The sequence below is a fragment of the Callorhinus ursinus genome, unplaced genomic scaffold (genome assembly GCF_003265705.2).
Source record: "Callorhinus ursinus isolate GAN/ISIS: 27379988/994484 unplaced genomic scaffold, GSC_fseal_2.0 scaffold4, whole genome shotgun sequence".
In the NCBI taxonomy this organism is placed as follows: Eukaryota; Metazoa; Chordata; class Mammalia; order Carnivora; family Otariidae; genus Callorhinus; species Callorhinus ursinus.
This window is the reverse complement of record NW_027397066.1, coordinates 121111194-121138579: the sequence shown is the minus strand read 5'-3', so window position 1 is coordinate 121138579 and position 27386 is coordinate 121111194. Positions and strand designations below refer to the sequence as shown.

The 27386-nt window shown below is 36.3% G+C and overlaps 1 protein-coding gene across 5 annotated transcripts in view; it reads left to right on the top strand.

Moving 5' to 3' along the window:
- The window catches only part of ANAPC10 (anaphase promoting complex subunit 10), a 225128-nt gene that overhangs the window by 68993 nt on the left and 128749 nt on the right, over window positions 1-27386 (top strand). For 2 of the 5 annotated variants that reach the window (XM_025874251.2, XM_025874252.2), the window contains exon 5: window positions 18202-21848. The exons of 2 other annotated variants lie outside the window; for them this stretch is intronic. In XM_025874251.2, coding sequence (XP_025730036.1) covers window positions 18202-18432 — 231 coding nt within the window. In that variant the 3' untranslated portion in view covers window positions 18433-21848. Of the gene's footprint in view, window positions 1-15272; window positions 15394-18201; window positions 21849-27386 lie in introns of those variants that run through there. One more of the 5 variants, XR_012378036.1, reaches the window with a different exon arrangement.

Genomic DNA, 27386 nt, shown 5'->3' with positions numbered 1-27386 from the left:
TGAACTTTCCCTAGAACTGCCCTGCCGTCTAACACGTGTCCACCCAACCTTCCAACCATCCTTCCCTGCCTGTCTCCTTCCCCTGGGGTCAGACCTGCATCACTGACTGCTCTTCTAGCCTTCCGGGCTCCCTCCCCATGTTCTCTCACAAATGTTTCCCCTAATACATTTCTGGCATTTCTAATTTCTAACTTCTATGCATGCCTTGGTGTCTCTTTCTCAGAGGACCCAGTCTGACAGCTATCTTCTTAAGGCGTCCTTTTAACATCATCCTGGGAATTTCCTTCCCCTTCTCTTTTGGTAGATCCCTTGTTTCTTGGATCCCAGGTCTTCATCTTTTTGATTTACTTCCTTTTTTGGTGGAATGTATCCTCCACATGGGAGGTAAAATTGTTGAAACCTTGCATGACTGAAAAGCTTGTTTTAATCTCACCCTCGAGGGATGATTTGGCTGGGTATGGAATTCTAGTTTGAAAATAATTTTTCATCAGAATTTTAACCACATTCTCCATTGCCTCATAGTTTTCAGTGTAGAAGTTGAGAAATGTAATACCACTTTTGATTCCTGATGCTTTGCATGTAATCAGTTCTTCTCTATAGAAACTTTTATAATCTCCTTACCCTTGATGTTCAGAAATTTCATGCTGCTATGCCATGCTTGTGTGTGTGTGTGTGTGTGTGTGTGTGTGTGTGTGTGTGTGTGTGTGTGTTTCCTTCATTGTGCTGGGTACTCAGTGGATCCCATCAGTGAGGAGGCACCTGTCCTTTAGTTCTGGGAGGCGCTCTTAGGTTCTTTCATATTTTTCCTCTCTGTTTTCTCTGTTCTTTCTGAGTTCACGTTTATTACCTATGATATCTCCTGCATTGTGCCACTGATTTTCTGTCTCTTGTTTTCTCATCTTCCAAGCAGATCGTTAAAATTTTTTTAAAATTTTTGCTCCCATATGTATAACCATAGATATCCATGATGATATATATCCATGATAGTTGACCCATTTTAAATGACATACAATTAATATCTGTCAGCTCTCTATCTTTGGAATATTTTCAGAGCCAGTTTCCTATACACTGTAAATTTGTTTTTGCATTACTGCAGATTTTATGGCTAAAATATAGATGAGAGACCATTCAGGCTAAGGCTGAAGAGGTAAGCAGAGACCAGATCACACAGGGCCTTATCAACTGTGTTAAGGATTGTGGATTTATTCTTACTGAAGTAAGAAGCTAATGAAAGGTTTTTCAGCTTTACATTTTTATCACATGACTCTGCTGATAATCCAAGCTTAGACTGGAGGAAGACAAGTGACTCTGGCAAGACTAGTTAAGAGGCCATTAGTAATAATCCTGGGTAGCAGATAGTGTTGATTACCTATGCAGCATTCCTCCATCTTTCTTCCCTGCCAACGGAGACCACTTTCCACCATAAAAATAGAAAATGCCTGATTCTCCATTTCCACTTTCCTTTCAGTTAGTGCTTAGACATGTGATCCAGACATGGCCAATGGGAAATCTGATAGCTTCTGGAAAATATTTTCCTTCATAATTAAAAGAGGAGAAAGCCTTTTTGGACATTGTTGTGTGAGAACATGATGCCTGCAGCTGCTGCAGACATCATGGACACACAGAACATGACAGAGCAGAAAGGTCTGGGTCTTTTTTTTTTTAACTTTTTATATTGAAACAGTAAAGCCCATATATCATAAGTGAAAAGCTCACTGAATTTACACAAACTGAGCACACCTACATAACCAGAAACCAAATAAAAATCTTCCTTATGTTTCCTTGTGCTCCCTCAAGGCTAATCATTATTCTGACTTCTAACAGTATAGATTACTTTCATCTGGGTTTTTAAAATCTTTTTTTGTTTTTATTTTGTGATGTTTTACTTTATAAAGATGGAATCATATTGTGTCTATACTTTTTTTTTTTTTTTTTAATGTAAGCTCTACACCCAACGTGGGGCTTGAACTCATGACCGTGAGATCAAGAGTGGCACACACTTCAGACCAAGCCAGCCCCGGTCACCCTGTGCCTATACTTTTTTTGTGTCTGTTTTCTTTTATCCAACATTTTTGTGAGAGTCATCTGTATAGTTGGGTAATTATAGATTGTTTATTCTCATTGGCTGAAGAATACTGCATTTTGTGACTTCATTCCAGTTTATCCAGTTGACTGTCGGTCTGTATTTGGATAGTCTGGCTATTATAATTAGTGTCCTGTGAGCATTTGAGTGTACACTGTTGAATATCTGTATGCATTTCTGTTGGGTATATACCTCTTCGATTTGTAGTGGTTCTTTTAAATATATATATATATATATATTCAAGATAGGTGTCCCTTGCTGGGTATAGGCATAATATTTCCCAGTCTGTGGCTTGTTTTTTACACTTTCTTAATTGTGTCTTTTAATGAACAAAAGTTCCTAATTTTAAGAGAGCTGATCAATATTTATTTATTTATTCATTTAAAATTTTTTTTTAGATTTTTTTTTTTTAATTTATTTATTTGACAGAGAGAGACACAGCGAGAGAGGGAATATAAGCAGGGGGAGTGGCAGAGGGAGAAGCAGGTTTCCCGCTGAGCATGGAGCCCGATGTGGGGCTTGATCCCAGGACCCTGGGATCATGACCTGAGCCAAAGGCAGCTGCTTTAACGACTGAGCCACCCAGGCGCCCCCCTTTTTTATTTTTTTTTAGATTTAATATTTATTGATTAGTGCGTTTTGTGTCCTGTTTAAGAAAATTTTATCTACTTTAAAGTTACATGTTTTATTTTCTTCTGGAAGCTTCTGACATTTTACCTTTGACATTTAGATCAAAATCCATCTGGAGCTGATTTTTGTTTATGGTGAGAAATGTAAGCCTCAAGATTATTATGGGTTTTTCCTCCCTCAAATGGAAGCCCAAATTATCCAGCAGCATTATTTGAAGAGACCATCTTTATTGCACCAGAGTGTCATCCCTGACAGTAATCAAATGACTGTAAATGTGTCAGTCTGTTTCTGAAGTCTCTTTGCTGTTCCATTGGTCTATGACTCTGTCTTTGCACTAATTCCATGCTCTTTTAGTTATAAGTTTATATTGACCTTGTAGCCAGTGATCTTGTTAAATTTTCTTATTAATCCTAATCGTTCATAGATCCTTTTGGATTTCTAGATAGGCAGTCATATAATTTACAAATAATGTTATTTTTTTCTTCCCTTACCATCCTTTTTCATCCTATCTCCTCCCTCCTTCACCTCTCTCCTTCATTTCTTCCATTTTCCTTGCAGGATTTCTCTGCTTGACACCTCCAGTACAGTGTTAAATAGAAGTGGTGATGATCTTGTTTTGTTTATAATCTCATTGGAAAAGTTTTCAAGATTTCACCATTGTATATGAATGTTGTAGGTTATTTGAAAGATGCTATTTTTCATATTAAGGAAATTGCATTCTGTTCTGATTTGCTAAGAATTTTAAAATTATAAATGGGTATTGAATTTTTCAAATGCTTTTTTTGCATTTAACAAGATGATTATATGATTTTTCTCCCTTCTATTAATGAAGTCAATTACATTAATTTTCAAATGACAATCTAGCCTTGTATACCTGGAGTAAACCCCATTTGGCTGTGATACATTATCCTTTTTCTATATTTCTTGATATGATTTATTACTAATATTTTGTTCTAGATTTTTTTATTTGATGTCATGAGAAAGATGGGTCTGTAATTTTTCTTTCTTATGTCCTTACCAAGTTTTGGAAATAAAGTTATGGTGCCTTCATGAAAACAGTTAAAAGTGTTCCTCCTTTTTCTATTCTCTAAGCATTTTTGCAAAATTGATATAATTTCTTTGAATATTTGGAAGAATTGACTGGCAAAATTCTGGAACTGGTGTTTTATGATAGATTTTAAATTATGAGGCAATTTCCTTAATAGACATAGTTCTGTTCATATTTTCTATTTTAGCTTTGGTAATTTTTTTGAAGAATATGTTCATTTTGTCTTTTCATATATATAACTTGTTAAATCAGTTTGATGAATTCTTAATTGCAGATACTTTATTTTCAGCTCTGCAATTTCCATTTAAAAATACATTCCAATTCTCAGATGAAATTCTTTATCTTTTCATTTATTTTCTTCCTCTTGGCCTCTTATTTCTTAGCCATGTTAAGAGTAGTAATTTTTTATTGATTGCTAGACATTGGGGGGGAAGTAAAGTTGTTTTTGCAGCTCCGGATCTGTGCTGTTCATTCAGTATCCATTAGCTGCATGTGGCTTTTAATTTTAAGCATTTGCAATGTGACTAATCTTAATGTTGGACTTTTTGGTACAGCAAAAAAGAGTATAAAGTATCTCTTTAACAATTGTTTATATTGATCACAAGTTGAAGTGTTATTTTGTATATACTAAATATAAAATTAATTTGACCGGTTTCCTTTTGCTTTTTAAAAATGTAGTTATTAGAAAATTTTAAATTATGTATGTGGGTCACATTTGTGGCCCACACGATTTTTCTGCTGAGTGGTGCTGCTCTTGATATTTTCTCTCTCTAGAAAGAGTTTTGCTTTTTCCTGGGCTAGACAGATAGATTGAGTAGCTTTACTCCTCTCAGTCTCCAAGTGGAGTTGAGGCTTTGTTCCAATTTGGGTAAGGTTCTGTCTACCTCTGTTCTTTAATACTCCTACATCATAGCTACTCAAGGTTGCTCAAGGCTTTCATCTAGGGGCCTGATGTATTCACTGGGTTCCTTCTCCTTGGCACATCCTAGACTCTAATATCAACTCTGAGAGATTACCAGAAACTCTGCTCTCAGTGACCCCTTGCTTATTCCATCAGCCTCCCATTTCAGGCAGTTTCACAATGTGGCATATGTTTTAAGGGGAAAAATAAGATGTGTGCTTGAAACTCAGTAATGGCTCTGCATGTTTCTCTGGCTTTAAGAAGCAGCTCTCTGTCTGGGCAAAACCACAGTTCTCAGCATCTTGCCTCATCCCAGAATCTATAAATGCCCCGTCCCCCCTGCCATGGTTGACATGGGTGCAGAAAGACCAGGAACCTCAGAGAGGTTCTTTCCTCCCCAGGATCCTGGCCTCCTCTAGTCCTCTTTGCTTCAGCAGCTCTCTGATAACTCTTAAAATAATGATTGTATTTTACCTATCTACTACAAACTACCATTCTCTTCTGTTTTGAAAGAGACACTTTTAAAGTCCAGACCTTTTTCATGTGGCTTCTATGGTGGAATCTTTCTGTCTTGCCTTGCCTTCCATAGGTCCTTTGCTGATCCCTTCAGAAATTGCCTCTTAAAAAGGAGATATAAAATTTTGAGTCTTCAGCATATAGCCACTTGAAGTATCTGGAGTCATGGGTCTGGATATGATTATAGAGGACAGTTGTGTAGATTAAAGTCTGTTGTGAGACCAGCTTTAGGACAGAACTGTGAGAAATATAACAGTTAAGGAACAGACAAGGAATCTCCAGAAAAAAAAAAGAGAGAGAGAGAGAGAGAGAAAGGTAATAGGAATATCTGAAGAAGGTGAAATCGCAGAGGCCATGAGAACATTTCAACAAAGAGGTTGCATCTTGCATCAAATTATATAGAAAGGATAAGAAGTTTCAAACTTCTTATGAGTTCAAACAGTTAAGTCTGGTTAACTCGGCTTCTCAAGTTTCGTTGTTGTCCAAAAATTTTCTGCAGTTTCTTCTTAGCATTTCTTTACCATTTTGGGCTTTTGATGAAATTATTATTTTTAAATGACATTACTTTCAGATTTATTCAGAATTGTTCATGTAGTTTAGTGGAACACTCTACTAGTTCTTTTATTTTTGTTAAGCCTCTTTTTTTTTTTTTTTTTAAACAGGGCACTTTAAGACCAGTTAAGCTATTTAATCTTAACTCTAGGAACTCATTCTGGAGTAAATTTGTCTGTGTAGAAACTTCTTCTGACTTACTATCCAAAATGAATGTCTTGACAGTCTTTAGCAAGGTGACTGGTTTTGACCTCAAAGTCACCTTCTTACGTAGTTGCCTTCTTCACTAGGGCAAAAGAGCTTGCTTTCCATACTGAGCTTTTCGAGAGTCAGATTCTTTCTTATTAAGCTGCTTTTGTGGTATTCTTACTTTTAGCACATTTGGAACTTCTGAAGTTTCTTTTGGATTATATTAGACTTTTTTTTCCTCTACAAGTAGGTCATCATTGCTGTTAACTGGGTCTATTCCTTCGTAAGTGAAAGGATGGTTAAAATTCCAGAATCTGCTGCTTTGTGTGTTGACAGTTCTCGTTGAGATTCTATAGAATTTTATCAAGTCACAGCTATGGTTAATGAAGGAGGAAAAGATAGAGAATAGAGGACAACTTTCTTGAAACAACTATCAAGTAGTTATTCCTTATTTCATTAGTTTTCCAGGGATATGTGATTAGCAATCACAAAGGATATATAAACAGCTTTGTATTTAATATTTCACATGATTTTTATTGATGAATGACTTTTTTTTTCAATGCAAGCTTTGTTTATGGTGGAGTTAAGCAGTGTATCCTTGGAGGGATACATCTGCTCTTAAATAAATCATAGCCAGAGTAGAGGTCATTACTTAGGCTGGTGATCGGAAGCAGAAGATCCCAGAGCCAGGCTGAGCGATACCTTCATAGAGAAACTCTAATGGATTGTATTTACATACAGTTTTTACCATTGAAGGCTTTGCATCATAGCAGCTGATATCAAGGAAGGAATATTAAGGAAAGATGGTGGCTCCTGTTCAGAAGTAACTTGGTAGGCTTTGGGCTGGCAGTAGTGCTGATGCTGTGGTCCATTACATGGCTCTTCCTGCCACTAGGTGGAATACCTACTATGTAGGTTGCCTCTAAAACATATTGAAGAAGAAACTAAATTAACTAAATAAGATCACGGTCAAATAATGAAATGAAATGTGGTTTTTAAAAATATTTGTGTTTTTGTGGGGCACCTGGGTGGCTCAGTCGGTGAAGCATCTGCCTTTGGCTCAGGTCATGATCCCAGGGTCCTGGGATTGAGCCCTGCATTGGGTTCCCTGCTCGGCCAAGAGTCTGCTTCTCCCTTTCCCCCTGCTTGTGTTCTCTCACTCTCTCTCTGTCAAATAAATAAATAAAATCTTTAAAAAAATATTTATTTGAGAGAGCGTGCTCAAGTAGGGGGAAGAGCAGAATGGGAGGAAGAGGGACAAGCAGACCCTACATGAGCACAGAGCCCAACATGAGGCTCAATCCCAGGACCCTGTGCTGAAACCAAGAGTCAGACGCTTAACTAACTGAGCCACCCAGGCGCCCCAAAATGAAACTTGAAGAAATATTTATTTCAAATTAACATTAGGAATTGTCTCAGTTTGTTACATCTGTTTGGGTTAGTTATAAACACTTGTAAAACCCTAGACATTTTTTAACATGGAATTTTCACTAGTCTTATATAAATTTTTCAATATTCATTATTTATCTGATGCCCTATGTATTAGTTTTCTGTTTCTGTGTAACATTTTACCGCAAATTTAGTAGGTTAAAACACACATATCTTTTATCTCACAGTTTCTCTGAGTCAGGAGTCTAGGCATATCCTAGCTTCATCCTCTGCCTGGGCTCTTACAAGGGCTGTAGTCAAGATGTGCCAGGGTTGTGGTTTTATCACAGGCTTGACTTAGGAAGGATCTCCTTCCACGTTCACTCAGGTAGATGTATTTTTAAGCACATAACTTCCAAGTATTTAACTTAGCATTAATAACTCTTGACTTTATTAATTTTTAAATTTATCTTTACCAAGTTACCACTTATTTTCTCTGTAATTTAGAACATTCTCTTAACTGTCTTTAGTAAACCATGTTATGTATTTTGTGCACAAAATTGTGTTTAAACTATAATATAACTTAAAGTTTTAAAAGCCTTAAAACCTTAAGTATAAGTAGATATTGTGGTCGGGATCATAAGGTAAAATCATTAGATAAAACCCAGAATTCAGTAATAAACTGTATCAAAGAACTGTTCTGAGAGGGAATTGATTTGGCAAGTTGGGGGTCCCTGGTGAATTAGACCAGATTGGTCAAAGATTGGTTTCAGTGGTGGGGACAAAATTCAGGTTGGAGTGGGAAAATAACTAGCAGGTAAAAAAATAAACCTTTTTAAGGAGTTTTGCAGTAAAAGGGAATAGAGAATTGGGGGGTAAGTGGAGGAGGACATAGAATTAAGAAAGGGTTTTATTTTTTATTTTTATTTTATTTTATTTTATGTTATGTTAATCGCCATACATTACATCATTAGTTTTTGATGTAGTGTTCCATGATTCATTGTTTGTGCATAATACCCAGTGCTCCACGCAGAACGTGCCCTCTTTAATACCCATCACCAGGCTAACCCATCCCCCACCCCCCTCCCTCTAGAACCCTCAGTTTGTTTTTCAGAGTCCATCGTCTCCCATGGTTCGTCTCCCCCTCTGACTCCCCCCCTTCATTTTTCCCTCCCTACTATCTTCTTTTTTTTTAACATATAATGTACTGTTTGTTTCGGAGGTACAGGTCTGTGATTCAACAGTCTTGCACAATTCACAGCGCTCACCATAGCACATCCCCTACCCACTGTCTATCACCCAGCCACCCCATCCCTCCCACCCCCCACCACTCCAGCAACCCTCAGTTTGTTTCCTGAGATTAAGAATTCCTCACATCAGTGAGGTCATATGATACATGTGTTTCTCTGATTGACTTATTTCACTCAGCATTATACCCTCCAGTTCCATCCACGTTGTTGCAAATGGCAAGATTTCATTCCTTTTGATGGCTGCATAATATTCCATTGTGTATATATACCACATCTTCTTTATCCATTCATGTGTTGATGGACATCTTGGCTCTTTCCGTAGTTTGGCTATTGTGGACATTGCTGCTATAAACATCGAGTGCACGTACCCCTTCGGATCACTACATTTGTATCTTTGGGGTAAATACCCAGTAGTGCAATTGCTGGGTCATAGGGTAGCTCTATTTTCAACTTTTTGAGGAACCTCCATACTGTTTTCCAGAGGGGCTGCACCAGCTTGCATTCCCACCAACAGTGTAGGAGGGTTCCCCTTTCTCCACATCCTCTCCAACATCTGCCATTTCCTGACTTGTTAATTTTAGCCATTCTGACTTATTTTTAATTTTTAAAATGACAAATATTGTGGCATGTTCAGATGCTGATGACAGTGATCCAGTGGAGAAGAGAAAATGATTTGGAGAGAGAATGTTTATTAGGGAGCAGAGTCTTTGGTTGGGAAAGTCTTTGCAAAGGGATCTGTTGGCAAATGGAAGAGCTGGCCTCAGAAAGGTCAGGAGCAGTTATTTTACTGTATAACAGCTGATGGGAAGATGGTATTTTTTTTCTGATTGTCTCTGTTTTCTTAATGAAATAAGATATTAGCTCAGAGAAAGAAGATTAGAGGAAATGTTAGGATTTGAGGAGAAGCCTGGAAATAGCTGTCCCAGAGACAGTGAAAGCAAATTTTCTAAAGGGATATAGTAGGAATTTTGCATTGTGCTAAATATACACTTGAATAGACACTTGTCGTCTTGAATTTAAAGTGAGAACCAGTTAGCATGGTTGATTGTTTTTCTTCAATAGGTATAGAATAAGCAGAGAGTTGGATTTAACCAGGATTGTTCTTTTCCTTAAAAAAAAAAAAAAGAAAAGAAAAACAGTGAGAAAGGGACATTAAGTGTGTAAAAAGATTGATTATCATGATGAACTATTGGATGTTATTGAGATAAAGTGGGAACTAAGAGTGAATGGATTAATGAACAGTAAGAAAATAGGGTCCTGGGATCAAGTCCCTCATCGGGCTCCTTGCTCTGCGGGAAGCCTGCTTCTCCCTCTGCCTCTCTCTATCTGTCTCTTGTGAATAAATAAATAAAATCTTAAAAAAAAAAAGAAAGTAGATGGAATCAGTAGTGTAGCTATTTTGCTGGGGGTAATACTATTGCCATGGGGATCACTAGAAGAAGCCAGTAACTTAGCATGGAGCTGGGGATATTTTAAGTCAACATTTCAGCTGTATTGTAGCCATTGCTCACGATCAAGTACAGAATATGACTATGGAGGTATAACTAAGGCAGAAGTCAAAATTGTTGGAAGTGAAGAAATGGAGGGGAGCAGAATACAGATTGTTCTAAAAGGATTGTCTCTATGGATGTAGAAATCACCAAAAAGGATGAATCTATTAGTGGAGGAAAGGAGTACTCTCAATGAGATACTAAACTCAGATACTGAAACGTTCTGAAACTTTTACCTCCCCCAGCCACCATCAAATTAAAAATAGCTTTTTAAATAAGATACTTGTTTATTAAGAAAAGCATAGGTAGTAAAGTTAGAATAAAAGGAAAATGAATCCATATTCTCATTATAGATATTAACAATTTGTATTTTGATGAATATCCTTAGACTTTTCTCTGTCCACACAAAAATAATCTATAAAAATGTATATAAGATCATATAAAAGTTATTCAGTATTTTGCTTTTTAAAATTAACCAGAGATAGCTGCAAATAACTGCAAGTATATAGTGAGAGATACAGCATTTTTACTTGCTGTAAGATATTCCAGGATATGGACCATTATCTATTTAACTACTCTGTGTTTTACTATTGCTGTATAACAAATAATCTAAAACTTACTGGTATTAAACAACAGTAATCATTTATTATCTCTCATGATTTCCATTCAGGAATTTGGAAAGAGCCATTTCTCTCTTATAGTCTCTCATGCAGTTACAGTCCTATGTCAGCTAGGCTGACTGAGACTGGAGAATCGTTCCACTTCTAAGGTGGTTCACTCATGTGGCTGGCAGGTTGGGTCTAGGTTTGTCTCCATAGGGATCTCTCCTGGGGCTTCTTGAGTGTCTTCATGTCATGGTAGCTGGTTTCTCCCAGAAGGAATGGCACAACAGACCAAGGCAGAAGCTGCAATGCCTTTTATGACCTATCTGCAAAGTCTCATTGTCACTTTTGACATACTCTTGGTTGCAAAAGCCAACCCTAACCCACTGTAGGAAGAAACTACTTAAGAGCATAAATCACTGGGCTCATCTTGGGGGCTGGCTACCACAAACACCCTTCTATTGGTAGCCATTTAACCTATTTGCAATTACGAATATTATTACATATCCTTGTGCCATTAAGTATTTCCCTGTAGTTCCAGAAGTGAAGTTACTCTGTTAAAGGATAGTTATATTTAAAATTTTGATAGGTGTTGCCAGATTTCTCTTCTGAAAGGTTATACCTATTTAATTTCCATATAAGTCCATGAAAGTACATTTCCCTTACCCTCACCAGTAATTGGTGTTCTTAATTATTTTAATCTTTACCAACATGATAGATTTTTTTTAATTTAAATTCAACTAGCCAACATATAGTACATCATTAGTTTCAGATGTAGTGTTCAGTGATTCATCAGTGTGTCTAACACCCAGTGCTCATCACCTCACATGCCCTTCTTAATGCCCATCACCCAGTTACCCCATCGCTCCACCCACCTCCCCTTCCGCAACCCTCAGTTTGTTTCCCAGAGTTAAAAATTTCTCATGGTTTGTCTCCCTCTCTGATTTCTTCCCATTCAGTTTTCCCTCCCTTCCCCTGTGGTCCTCCACACTATTCCTTATGTTCCACATATGAGTGAAACCACATGATAATTGTCTTTCTCTGATTGACTTATTTCACTTAACATAATACCCTCCAATTCCATCCACGTCAATGTAAATGGTAGGTATTCATCCTTTCTGATGGCTGAGAAATACTTCATTGTATATATGAGCCTCATCTTCTTTATCCATTCATCTGTTGAAGGGCATCTCGGTTCCTTCCACAGTTTGGCTATTGTGGACATTGCTGCTATGAACACTGGGGTGCAGGTGCCCCTTCTTTTCAGTACATCTGTGTCTTTGGGGTAAATACCCAGTAGTGCAATTGCTGGGTTGTAGCATAGCTCTATTTTTAACTTCTTGTGGAAACTCCATACTGTTTTCCAGAGTGGCTGTACCAGCTTCCATTCCCACCAACACTGTGAGATGTTATATATATATATACACATATATTTATTTATTTTTTTTAAAGATTTTATTTATTTGAGAGAGAGAATGAGATAGAGCATGAGAGGGGGGAGGGTCCGAGGGAGAAGCAGACTCCCTGCTGAGCAGGGAGCCTGATGCGGGACTCGATCCCGGGACTCCAGGATCATGACCTGAGCCGAAGGCAGTCGCTTAACCAACTGAGCCACCCAGATTTTATTTATTCATTAGAGACAGAGGGAGAAGCAGGCTCCCCGCAGAGCAGGGAGCCCGATGCAGTATATATTTAACTTGTATCTATTTAATTATTGAGATATAAATGGAATCATATAGAATGCAGTCCTTTGTGACTAGCTTGTTTCACTTATTTTCAAGGTTCATCTGTGTTATGCATATATCAGTGCTTCATTTCTTTTTATTGCCAAATATTATTCCATTGTATGGGTATACCCTGTTTTGTTTATCCATTCATCAACTGCAGGACATTTAGGTTGTTTGCATCTTTTGACTATTATGAATCATGCTGTTATAAACATTTGTGTACATGTTTTTGGGTGAACATGTTTTTTATTTCTTTGGGATATACCTCTGAGGGTAGAATTGCTGGGTTATATGGTAACTATGTTTAATCACTTGAGGAACTGTGAGATGATTTTCCAAAGTGGTGACACCATTTTACACTTCTGTCAACAGTGTTTTAGGCTTTTAATATCACCGCATGATTTGGGGTTTTTTTTAGTTAAACAGAGAAGTGGAGTTTTTGTGTGGTTAAAATATACATAACGTAAAATTTACCGTTTTAATCATTCATAAGTACAGTTCTGTAGCATTAAGTGCATTGTTGTGCAACCATCACCACCATCCACCTCCACAACTTTTTTTTTTATCTTCCCAAACTGAAACTCCGTATCCATTAAACACTAACTCCCCATTTCCCTCTCCCTGCAGCCCCTGGCAACTATCATTCTACTTTCTGTCTCTGAATTTGACTACACTAGCTGGGTACCTTATGCGAGTGGAATCATGTAGTATTTGTTCTTTTGTGACTGGCACATTTCACTGGCATAATATCCTCAAGAGAACCTTTTTTGGTTGTTGTTATTGTTGTTTCTGTTTTCTTTTTTCTTAATGTTATTGTTAAGTAGTCTCCATACCAAACATGCAGCTCGAACTCACATTCCTGAGATCAAGAGTCACATGCTCCACCGACTGAGCCTGCCAGGTGCCCCAAGAACCTGAGTTTTTTAAAGGTGGTGTTTGATGCAGACATATATCTTTTATGAACTTACTTTAGACTTTCTGTATAACATCCTGCCATGTCCTTTTTAAAAACTTTTTTTTAGTATATATAATACTATTTACCTTTTTTCTCTAAAGATTTCAAAATTGAAATTCTATTTTTAATTCTATTGTTGTTCCTTTTATAATTCCCTTTATATCTTGTGTCTATGTTTGTTTATGTGTAGGATATAAAGGAAATTGTATTATGATGAGATTAGTGGGGAATTCTCTCCTACCCATATTTCATTAATTCATGTTTTATTTGTATAAGATAGGAGTTCAGATAAAATTATTACTTCTAAATTATCTTTATATAATGTAAAACACATTATGTTTTTTTAAAAGCATAGTCCCTGGAATCACACGGCCTGTTTGAATCTCAGCTCTGCCACGTACCAGCTGTGTGACTTCACTGAAAGTACTTAACCTTTCTGTCTCGGTTGTCTCATTTGTGACATCAGGATAATAATATTACCTGCCTCATTGCTAGGATTAAATAATTAATATACTTAATGCACTTAGAGCATTACCTGGCACATAGTAGTGCTAGGTAAGAGCTTGCTGCTATTATCATTAGCATTCTTTTTGAGGAATTATTATTGGCATTTACTTTTTATTTTATAAGCATGTTGATTTATTCTTTTTGACTATTTTTGTTGTTGTTTCTTCCTCACTACTAGTATTTTTATTATAACTTCTTTCTCGAAGTCTTACTATCATGTTTAAATCCTATCTCTTTGTACCTCTGTAATTCTTTTCAGGTGTGATCTGTCTTATTTGCTACTGTATTTTTTGTTTATTTGTTTTCAGTCCCTAGAACATTGTTTGGCACATAACAGTTGCTCAGTAAAGATTTGATATGTTTGGAGCCCTTGCATATCTGTTGAGCTCTGGTAAAAAGGTGGGCTAGAGGGAGATTGCATGGCAGGAAGAGAAAAAAGAGACTTACTTCCTTGTGTTTGTGTCCTGTTTGCTTTCCATCATCCTAGCAGGGTTTCTTCACAGCAGCAGTTCCTTCCCATAGCTATACCCAAGTCCAGTTTGCAGTTTTTCTAACACTCACAGTACCAGCCTAGCGAACCCTATGTCAGAAATGTCAGCACCACAAGTGACTTGGCTCCCACTCCTCAAGAGTTCTGTATGCCAGCCCCACAGGGCTCTTCCTTCGGGAACACCAACATTAGCCAAACAGCTCCCTCCTGCTACAAAATCTTGATATAACTTTCAGTACACTAAAGCATTTAAGATACCCTAAGAAAATAACATTGAGTCTATCAGAAATAATGGTTACATTTGTCAAAAGCATTCTATTAGTAAGAAGTTGAATTTAGAATCTTAGTTTTTTTGTTGTTGTTGTTCATTGTTGAGGTTCATTATAGTACATTTAACTTGAGAATAGATTCTTCTTTCACCCAGAAAATCTTTCTTCTTCTCTGAACTCTTGTAGTTCTCTGAACTACAAATATCTATTGTCATAGTTTCCTTTACCTGCTATAACAAATTACCACACAGGCAGTAGCTTAAAACAACACAAATTTGTTCTCTTACAGTTCTAGAGGACATAAGTCCAAAAATGGGTCTTATGAATTAAAATCAAGGTGTCAGCAAGCTGCCTTCTTTCCTGGGGATTTCTAGGGGGAAACCATTCCTTCCTTGCCTTGTCCAACTTCTAGAGGTTGCCTACTTTCCTTGGCTTATGGTCACATCACTCCAACCTTTGCTTCTACCATCACATCTCCTCTGTCTCTCCTGCCTTCCTCTTATAAGAGGGCCTTGTGATTACATTATGTCCACCTAGGAAATCCAGGATAATCTTCTCATCTCAGGATCTTTAACTTAATCACACCTGCAAAGCCCTGTTTGCCATGTAAGTTAAAATAACCGCAGGTTTTGGGAAAGGACATGGACATCTTTGGGATTCCATTATTCTGCTTACCCTATCTTTCTTTTATTTAGAATCATTAAATGTCAGAGCTGGAAGGGACACTGGATGATAACTTGTCCAATCCCTTTATTTTATACTTGAGGAAACTGAATGAAACAAATGAAGGTTGTTTGCCTCTGAGCTTGTTTTAAGGTTAGTAAGAAGGCCTTATTCATGTTTTGTATGCTTAAATATACTTAGAGAAATACCTTGAACATTTTAAGTACTCAATAACTATTTGCTACCTGGTTGAATAAAAGGTTAGTGATGGAAACCAGATATATCTGGTCTCTAATTCTTTCATTTTAAGTTAGTGCTAATAGAAGTTTATTTAAAAAACAAACAAAAAAACCACTGACTAAAAATACCACAAGGAGTAAAGATTTCTTCATTCTTACATTCTGTAGTTAAAAGAAGTCATTCAGTCTTAAAAATAATTACCCTTTTTTAGGATTCCTTCTCTTTTTATCTTGTCCACATCTCTACTTTTGTCTACCCACCCTTCTCCTATAAAAAGAATGAATGAAAGAATGAAGAAAGAAGAAGGAGGGAAGGAGGGAAGGAGGGAAAAGGGAGAAGAGAAAAATGAAAAAGAATGAAAGAAAGAAAAAGAAGAAAAAGGAAGAAAGGGAGAGAGGGAAGGAAAAGAAGATACAGTGGAAGAAGATTCACTTAATTGTTTTGCTAGAATAACTAACTCATGGAATCCAGATTTAGATTCTTTGACACTGCTATTTGGCTGTGCTGCTAAGATAAACTTATATTTTTGGTGATGTATATAGTTTATATGTGTTCGATAATTAAGATAATTTAGAAAACAGTAATTATCTTTTAAAAACTACTTCATAACTTTAGAAAAACTTTTAGGAACCTAGGTTTACGTTTTGACTTATAATTTTTTTTCAATTTCATTTTATTATGTTATGTTAATCACCATACATTACATAATTAGTTTTTGATGTAGTGTTCCATGATTCATTGTTTGTGTATAACACCCAGTGGTCCATGCAACACATGCCCTCCTTAATACCCATCACTGGGCTAACCCATCTCTCCACCTCCCCTCCTCTCTAGAACCCTCAGTTTGTTTCTCAGAGTCCATAGTTTCTCATGGTTCGTCTCCTGCTCCGATTTCCCCCCCTTCATTTTTCCCTTCCTACCATCTTTTTTTTTAAACATATAATGTATTATTTGTTTCAGAGGTACAGGTCTCTGATTCATCAGTCTTACACAATTCACAGCGCTCACTGTAGCACATACCCGCCCCAATGTCCATCACCCAGCCACCCCATCCCTCGCACCCCTCACCACTCTACAAACCCTCAGTTTGTTTCCTGAGATTAAGAGTCTCTTATGGCTTGTCTCCCTCTCTGGTTTCATCTTGTTTCATTTTTTCCTCCCTTCCCCTATGATCCTCTGTCTTATTTCTCAAATTCCTCATATCAGTGAGATCATATTATACTTGTCTTTCTCTGATTGACTTATTTCACTTAGCATAATACCCTCTAGTTCCATCCACGTCGTTGCAAATGGCAAGATTTCGGGTTTTTTGATGGTTGCATAATATTCCATTGTGTATATGTGTGTGTGTGTGTGTGTATACTTCTTTATCCATTCATCTGTTGATGGACATCTAGGCTCTTTCCATAGTTTGGTTGTTGTGGACATTGCTGCTATAAACACTGGGGTGCATGTACCCCTTCAGATCACTACGTTTGTATCTTTGGGGTAAATACCCAGTAGTGCAATTGCTGGGTCATAGGGTAGTTCTATTTTCAACTTTTTGAGGAACCTCCACACTGTTTTCCAGAGGGGCTGCACCAGCTTGCATTCCCACCAACAGTGTAGGAGGGTTCCCCTTTCTCCGCATCCCTGCCAACATCTGCCATTTCCTGACTTGTTAATTTTAGCCATTCTGACTGGTGTGAGGTGGTATCTCATTGAGGTTTTGATTTGGCTTTCCTTGATGCCAAGTGATGTTGAACACTTTTTCATGTGTCTGTTGACCATTGGATGTCTTTGCAGAAATGTCTGTTCATGTCTTCTGCCCATTTCTTGATTGGATTATTTGTTTTTTGGGTGTTGAGTTTGATAAGTTCTTTATAGATTTTGGATACTAGCTCTTTATCTGATATGTCATTTGCAAATATCTTCTCCCATTCTTTCAGTTGTCTTTTGGTTTTGTTGACTGTTTCCTTTGCTGTGCAAAAACTTTTTATCTTGAGGTCCCAATAGTTCATTTTTGCCCTTGCTTCCCTTGCCTTTGGCGATGTGTCTAGGAAGAAGTTGCTGGCTGAGATCAAAGAGGTTGACTTATGATTTTCTTTCCCTTGTTAAGGAAGGATAGTTTGGACTCTTGATTAAAATAAAATTAAGAATTAAAAAAAATTTATCTGGCATTTCTTATTAAAAATCTAGATTTTAGGTTTAGAATATCATCCAGACTAGATAAATCACTTACTGTTGTTCAAGAAAAAAAAAGCTTTGTTTGATTTTGTTTAATGATTGATTTTCTTTTTGTTAATATTCTTGTAGTTTATATAGACTCTGATTTATTTTTAAATGTGTTTAAGTATATTAGGTATGGTCCTTGAAATAAAGTATACTGGAAGCATAATGTTAGGTTCTTTTTCTACTTATATCACAATGGTCTTCCATTGGCTGTATACATGTATACATGTCTGATTCTAAACTTGTAAGTTATACAAGTTTCTGTAAACACTAAGACTGCATACACCTATTTTTATTTTGTCTACTAATATGGTACATGTAGAGTGCTTATTGGCAAGTGTAAAAATGGACCACGATGTAAAAGTGCCAAGTAACTGGTAATGGTTGTTATCATATTGTCATTCTCTCAGTGAGCAGAAAGTTAATTTTAAGTCAACTTTAGAGTGTGTTCATTATAATAAATTATATTCATTGGGTGAAAACATAATCTGACTTTTGTTTTCTTGGCAGCAACTTGAATTGGTAGAACCAAGTGGCTGGATTCACGTACCCTTAACTGATAATCATAAGAAGCCAACTCGCACATTCATGATACAGATTGCTGTTCTAGCCAATCATCAAAATGGAAGAGACACCCACATGAGACAAATTAAAATATACACGCCAGTAGAAGAGAGCTCCATTGGTAAATTTCCTAGATGTACAACTATCGATTTCATGATGTATCGTTCCATAAGGTGACCTTAACACAGGACAAAAGTCATTAAACATATCTTTGTTTTATCTTGTCAGTAAATATTATATCTGGAATCTTTATTGAAAAAAACATCAGTTACTTTGCAATTTTGTATGCATTGAAGAGTATTTTATTGTAACTTTAATAAATAGATTTTGGGTCATATAATTTTTATTTTCTTTAACATAGAATGAAGCTCACATATTTTACATTATTAAAAAAAGATTTGAAGCCAATCATTAAATTTTTCATTATAACGAAAAACAATTGAACTGAAAATTTTAAGAGATAACACAATTTTTTTTACTAAGTGATTATTTCATATAGTGAATGTGCATTAGAGTGATGCTTTATTGAATGTTTGGGAACAATACTATGTTTTATCAATAGATACTGTCTTTAATAGGCCAAAATTCTTCTTCTCTTTTTTTCTTTCTAGAGGAAGCTTATTCTTTTAAAATTGGGCCTTTTAAAAAACAGTATCAAAATAGGCTTAGCATTAGGTATCTTATGAGAACTATTCTGATTTGGAGAATATAGTTATGTGTCTCATAAAGTTTTTTAAATGTATGAGATTGTTCTTTGTATATAAAAATATTTTAAAGGCGCTTAAAATGTGTTTTCTTTGCATAGTTTAAAATGAGTAGATTTGATTCTGTATGCTTTTTCCCCCCCTGTATTTGTTACTTTTTAGGAGGGTAATTATATAGCCACAGAACTTCCCCAGATTGGTTCTTGTTTGGAAAAGATTCCTTGGTGGTTTTTGCATTGCTGGATAGATTGAAGTCTTAAATTGTAAAGTTTTCATTTTTTTTTTTAATTGAAGTATAGTTAACATACAATGTTCTATTTGTTTCAGGTGTATAACAGTGATTTGACAATTCTATGTGTTACTCAGTGCTCACCAGGATGAGTGTAGTCACCATACAAAGTTACTGCAATGTTACTGACTGTATTTTCTATGCTGTACTTTTTATCTCCAGGACTTACTTATTTTATAACTGAAAGTTTGGATCTCTTAATCCCCTTCACGTATTTCACTCATCCCCCTAATCCCCTTCCCTCTGGCAACCACCAGTTTGTTCTCTTATATTTAAGAGTTTGTTTGTTTTGTTTTGTAGACTACACATATAAATGAAATCAGATGGTCTTTGTCTTTCTCTCTTTGATTTATTTCACTTAGCATAATACCCTCTAGGTCCCTCCATATTGTGAATGGCAGGATCTCATTCTTTAAGGGCAGAGTAATATTCCATCCTGTGTATTTATATAGCACATCTTCTTTATTCATCTGCTGATGGACACTCGGGTTGCTTCCATATCTTGTTAATGCTGCTTTAAAACATAGGGATGCATGTATCTTTTTGAATTAGTGTTTTTGTTTTCTTTGGGTAAATACCCAGCAGTGGAATTGCTAGATCATATGGTAGTTCTATTTTTTTTTAAGATTTTATCTATTTATTTGAGACAGAGAGAGAGAGAGAGAGCATGAATGAGGGGTAGGGGTGGAGGGACAGGGAGAAACAGACTCCCCACTGAGTAAGGAGCCTGACATGGAGCCCAATCCCAGGACCCCGAGATTATGACCTGAGCGGAAAGCAGACGCTTAACTGACTGAGCCATGCAGGCGCCCCATGGTAGTTCTATTTTTAATTTTTTGAGGATCCTCCATATTGTTTTCTACAGTGGTTGCTACAGTTTACATTCCCACCAGTAATGCAAAAGGGTTCCCTTTTCTCCACATCCTTGTCAACACTTGTTATTTCTTGTCTTTTTGATAATAGCCATTCTGACAGGTGTGAGGTGGTATCTTATCGTGGTTTTGATTTGCATTTCCTGGGTGATTAGTGATATTGAGCATCTTTTCATATATCTGTTGGTTATCTGTATGTCTTCTTTGGAAAAATGTCTATGCAGGTCCTTTGCCTATTTTTTTTTTTAAAGATTTTATTTATTTACTCGAGAGAGAGAGCACGGGAGAGCGGGAGCACAGGCGGGGGGGGGAAGCGGTAGAGGGAGAAGCAGACTCCCCGCTGAGCATGGAGCCTGATGTGGGCCTCAACCCCAGGACCCTGGGATCATGACCTGAGCGAAGGCAGACGCTTAACCGACTGAGCCACTCAGGTGCCTCTTTGCCTATTTTTTAATCGGATTGTTTGTTTTTTGGTGTTGGTTGTGTAAGTTCTTTATATATTTTGGATATTAACTCCTTATTGGATATATTATGTGCAAATATCTTCTGTCATTCAATAGATTGCCTTTTTGTTTTATTGGTGGTTTTCTTACCTGTGTAAAAGCTTTTTATTTTGATGTAGTTCTAATATTTTATTTTTGCTTTTGTTCCCCTTGCTTGAGAAAAATCCATAAATGTGTTGCTAAGGCTGATGTCCCACAGATTACTGCCTGTGTTTTCTTTTAGGCGTTTTATGGTTTCAGGTCTCACATTTAGGTCTTCAATCCATTAAATAGTAAAGTTTAAAAAATAATTATGTGTATGCTTTATTCTGGCAAGGAGTACTGATTTACATGGATACTCTAAAAAAGGCTTTCATTTTTTCACTTAGTAGAATCTCTGCTGTTCTTTCTATGAATTCCACTTAAAAGAAAAGGGGAGAGAGGGGCACCTGGGTAGCTCATTCGGTTAAGCGTCTAACTCCTGATCTCAGCTCAAGTCTTGATCTCAGGGCTCCATAAAAACAACAACAACAACAAGACAACAACAAGAAAAAAAAAGGAGAGAATCAACAAAAATAATAGCAATATTCACTAGGTACTATATTGAATGTTTTGCTTTAGCCCGATGAGGAAAACATTCATGTAAACATAAGGTCTTAGTATGAGAGAGAAATCTAATAAAAAGTACAGAAGGTTTTATTAGTAATAATGTTATGACTTGCTAAATGCTTTTTAAAATTTTGCTTAAAAGAAACAAGGAAGAGAACTAATTATCGTTTACATGATCCACTCTGTTACCTCCTACTAATAGTTTCCTAAGAGGCTCTTAAAATCAGGAGGGATTAAGAAGAATGTTGAGAAAATCAGTATGTTTTCTATTTCTATTCTTATTCTCTCTGTTTTTATATGCCAGCGGGCTGCCCACCTTGATTAGGCATGGGAAAAATTGGTAGTGGAAGATTATGGAGATAACGGTTCCCTTTTTATAAGGATTATTTAAAATACAGATAGACCATGTATTATAATATTGACAAAGCATAATTATCTAAAATAGTTGCATTTCAGGTGCCTGGGTGCCTTAGTCGGTTAAGCGTCTGCCTTTGGCTCAGGTTATGATCCCAGGGTCCTGGGATCTAGCCCCTCATCGGGCTCCCTGCTCCTTGGGAGCCTGCTTCTCCCTCTGCCTCTGTCTCTGTCTCTGTCTTTCATGAATAAATAAATAAAATCTTAAAAATAAAATAAAATAGTTGCATTTCTCTTTTAAAAGTGCAAATAATATACCTGATAAAGGACTTGTATCTAGAATATATAAAGAATTCTTAAAACTCAACAGTAAGAACACAAACAATTCAATAAAGGAAGCAAAAAATTTGAATAGTCACTTTCCAAGGAAGATATAGGATTAGCACATGAACTTGTAAAAAGATGCTCAGCTTCAATTGACATTAGTAAAATGCAAACTAAAACCACAGTGTGATACCATTTCACAGCTGCTAGACTGGCTAGAATTAAAGACAGTTGCAAGCAATGGCAAAGATGTGGAGGAACTGGACCTCACACTGATGGTGAAGTTGCAATTATATAACCATTTTGTAAAACAGTTCAGTGATTTCTTAACAAGTTAAACATATACCTATTAATATGACCCAGTCATTTCACTTCTTGATGTTTACCCAACAGAAAAGAAAGCATATGTCTATACAAAGAATATATATAGCTTTATTTGTAATACCTGAAAACTGGAAACAACCCAAAAATTGATCAATAGGAGCATATATGAATAGTCATATATCCATATAATAGAATACTGTACTCAGCAATAAAAATGAATGAACAATTAGTACATGCAGCAACATGGGTAAATTTTCATAAAAATTATGCTGAGAGAAGCCATACAAAAGAGAGTACATACTATTTGATTCTTTTTTTTTTTTTAATTCTAGAAAATGCAAACAAATCAAATGACAGAAAGCAGATCCATGGTTGTGTGGGATAGGGAGTTGGGAGAAGTAAGGAGAGATGGACTATTTGGGGGAATCATAGAAATGTTCATTAATCTGATTGTGGTACTGGTTTCACAAGTATATACATATTCCAAAACTTATCAAATTATACACTTTAAATATGTGCAGTTTATTGCATGTCAATTAAACCTCAATAAAAATAGCTTATTCTACCTGTTTCACAGAATAATCATTCAAAGATGCTAGATTTGAAGTAGTTCTATGTCTTACTGAAAGGATCTGAAAATAAAAAACTAAGATTGAAGAGCGATTTTAATAGTTAATGAAACAATGACAGCAAATTCACTCATTCATAATCAGTATTTGTTTTTGAGTATTGGACAAACTGTGCAGTTATAAGATTTAAATTTTTAAATTTCACATGTAAACTAAATGTAAGATACTTTCAAAATCAGCTCAGTAGCTGGGGAAATATTGTCATAAGAAGCTGTATAAAACTGGAATTTTGAAATACAGTGTTTCCAAATCACTAAGATGTACACCTGAAACTAATGTAACACTGTGTGTTAACTATACTCACATTAAAAAATTAACTTTAAAAATTAAAAAAATAATAAAATAAAATACAGCGGTTCATTGAACACTAATAAATGGGCAACTCTAAAAAAGACTAGTAGATATTGGGTATTAAGTTAGATTTAATAAGGAGACCAAGATAAATATGATGCAGACCTTGCTTTCCAGTTGCTTATAATCTATTAGGGGAAATAATCTCTAATGAGCCAAATCAGAAATTAGAGTGGTAAGATCTCTAATTGATGGGTAAGGGTATAGAGGAAGGGAGAGTTGACTTTCTGTTCAGGAAGACAGAGGTGAAACTAAAGAAGACATTTGTGGAGAAAGTGGAATTTTTAAAAGACTATTTGTAATATCTAGTTATTTACTTTTCAAGCCTATTCTTGAATCCATACTATCATTGTTTTTATGAGTAACAATTAATTTGAAACAGATGATTTGTGTTTTAAGAATTAAGTGATGTTTTGTACATTTACTCTTGTTTGAAAGTTTCCAACAATTAAAACACTGACAATCTTGAAAGTAATTTTAGTTACCATGCCTTCTGTTCTTCTAGCCATTATGACTACTAACTTAGCAATTAATGTAATACACTAGATTAATACACCACAGTATAAATTTTTATGAGTGTAAAATTCTAGTGTTTTAGAAAATTGTTATTGCTCTAAAATTCTTAATAAAATGTTGACTTATATATTATTTTTATTAATTGAATTCTTGGTTACTAGTTTATTTTGTCAATTACCTTTTTAAAATGATAAATTTTGTAGGTGCCTGAGTGGCTCAGTCGTTAAGCATCTGCCTTCGTCTCAGGTCATGATCCCAGGGTCCTGGGATCGAGCCCCGCATCGGGCTCCATGCTCAGCGGGAAGCCTGCTTCTCCCTCTCCCACTCCCCCTGCTTGTGTTCCCTCTCTTGCTGTGTCTCTCTCTGTCAAATAAATAAAATCTTAAAAAAAAATGATAAATTTTGTAAAATGTGTTACATTAAAGCATTAGGGAAAATAATACTTTGTAGTTGTAATTATATGTGGAACTTTTGCCTTGAGCATCTTTTAAACCAAGATTATCTTCTTTTGCCCACATCGTTTGGCTTTCCCCACTTCTATGACTCCCCAGGTGAAAGTGCCCTCTCTCTCTTCTGTGGCTAATCCCATTACCATCGTTTGTCTTCTCTTGTCCTATCTGGTGAATAGAACCAACTTACTATTTTGTACATATAGGCAAAATTACAATTGGACCAATCTAAAAGTGTTCTACTTGCTTGTGAAACCTTTTTCTGGGTGAATTTTTATTTCAGGAAATGGTATTTCACCTCATGTATTATTGAAGCTCTAGCATTTACCATCTCAGTTGTTATAATTACTGTGTTTGTGGCCATCAGCTTTCCACTGATAAGAGTTCAGTGATCATCATAAGATATTCTTCCACTCTGCATTTGCTTTTCTGATGTTGAGAGTAAATTATGATTCTCTCCCTGTGGTCTTAGAAATAACTTCCCAAACTGTTTTTATAGACTTTATTCTGAGACTGGCTCTCCTCTTTACTCTGGCATTCATCTATAGCTGGAGATCCAGATTTTAACAGATCATTTCCTGTTATTACTACAGCAGTATCAAAATACTGATCACTTACCAAGAAGCAAAGAATCCAAAAGACTGAAGCAGAGAGTTCAGCCAGCTGTTTGTTTTTCAACTGTTAAAATTTGTAAGAATCACATGTTAAATGGATATGGCTACAAAATGAACCAGGGATAGCCTAGGTAAAGGGAGAATGGTAAGAAGCCATCCAGCTCTTAAGTTATAACAAGCTCAGGTGTTTACCAAAGACAAAGAAAAGGAATTTGGCTGTTTTAAAGTGCTGTTGTTTTAGGTAGCATTCAGTAACTACTAGGAGATGCAGGTAACCTGTTCTTTGGAAGTTTTATTTCTTTTCTAAGTCATTAGGGCTGTTAATATAAAACCCATTTTTTTTTCTTAAAATTTTCAGTTGTTAGACTGGCAGTCGGGTATGATTTTGACTCCTCTCCTTCATCTTCCCATACTCAGTAATGCCAAGTTCTGCAGATTCTTTCTCCATATTAATTATCACTTTTAGTTTCACTCCATTTGCATCTCTCTAGGCCAATTGCAGGAAGCTCCCAGCTGAACCATTGGTCTTTAGTTTATGCAAAGATAAAATTATCCAAACAATATTCCATCATACGGCTTTCTGTAAAATCTATACTAATTCCACATTACCTATATAAATTTACCTATGTAAGTAAACCCAAAGTCCTTTGGCATCCCTTCAAGGCCATACATCTTCCCTGCCTCTTTTATAACCTTTTCATATGAATTCTCAGACTTTTTGCTCTAGCCCAGCAAATATGCTTGTCTGTTTTATGCACACAACTCCCTTATTCTCATTTTACCATTTTATAGGTAACATCTAATGGCGTTTAATGTCACTGTTCTAACAATTGATACCACTTTCCTAAACAAATTGGCTCAAAAGTCATTCCCTTGAATGCCTTTACTTATCTGATTTTAATCCTGTGTATTTTGGTAATTCTTTTATTCTAAATCCTCTTAGTACTTATGTATTCTGCCAGTACTGTATTAACATATGAATGTCATACCGTGTATGTTGCTAACTCCCGAAGACAGAGTCAGACAAGGAATGCATTATTACAGTTCTCAACATATAGTAGGCATGAAGTAAATATACATTGTTTTTCTAAGATCTTGTATTGACATACTTTAAGCCTTATATCTCATTTTCACAAAATCACTGTGTCAGGGCTATGTTTAATTATGAATAACAAATCCCTGCCACAGTGACTTAAATAAGTTTTTATATTTCTTGTATATTAAAAAGTCTGGAGATCCATGTTTGTTTCATTGGTGCAGCAGCTTCATAACACTGGCTTCCTGAGAATTCTTAGGTCCTTCTCATGGTCAAAAAATAGTTGCTGTCATCCTAACTCTCACATTGGCGCTTGAGAGAGAAGGGAGACGAGTAGCACTGGCCGTATCTGTCTTCCGTTATCCCCAGGAGTCTCGTCAGAACTGGGTCATACGGTTGTCTCTACCCAAGAGGCAAGCTTGTCTGGGAAGGCAAGGAGCACGATTGTCATTGTTGCCTTCGGCAAACTACTATTTTCTAGGGTAAAACACATCATCTCCCCAAAAACACACACACACACACAAAACTACAAACAGTATTCTGTCTGTGAGGAAGAAGGGAGACTAGATATGAGGTAAACAGTAAGCAGTATGTGCCACACACAATCTTTCTAAGCCTCGACACCCTCATCTGCAAACTGGAAATAATAACGGTACTCATCTCAGAGGATTAAGTGAGATAATAAATGGAAACGCTTAGCACAGTGTGTGGCAAATAAGTATTTAACAAAAAGTAGCTGGTTTTGTTATTAGTTTGTCTTTGGTTCATGTGGTTTGATCTGAGAAATCTATGGGGAAGACATGGCTGTTTTCCCCCCTCTTCCCTCATGAATTCTGCTGGACTTGGGAAGATAACCACTAGTTCTGCAATACCGCCTGTGTGGTAACTTAGAACCCCTTTTTAGCATCTGCATTTTATTATCTACCATATACTTATACCCTGCCATGCTAGCAATTATATAGAATGTTCCCACACAGAGCAGTAGGACCCTCTCAATTCTGTAAATTCTGTTACAGTGGGTGGGGGCTAAGACAGACTTTTTAGTTATTAACTACATTGTCCTTTTGAGCCCATGCAAAATATCAAAACTTATTTCTTGCATTTTTCAACCTTACCAAAAAGGAAAACATTCTTGATATAACTTTCCAGTGTTGCAAGCTGGAGTAGATGAACAGCCCTGTAAGTTCTTTAAGACACACATTTCCAGAAGCGGGAAGTGAGTATCATACTAGAAGAGAAGCTCCAGCACACTTGCCATATCTAACTAGTTCTAAGCCAGTCTACTAGACCCTTTATTACTCCTGATCTAGGTCTGAATCCCTTAGCTGCTGGTAGCTACTTCTTGTTGATGTCCTGTCTTGCCCGTTTAGAATTTTATGATAAGCACTATTTTGCTAGCACCAAACTTGTCTCTTTTCAGTATTGTTCTCTCAGGCCACAATGAGTAAGCTTTCTCTGTTTTGATTCACTGAGAAGTTCCTGTTCTAGACTATCTTTAATGACATAACTAATCAAGTTAGTTAATACTGTGCCAATGAAGAAAGATAAGTAGTTTGGCTTAGGATCTATACTAAGGCC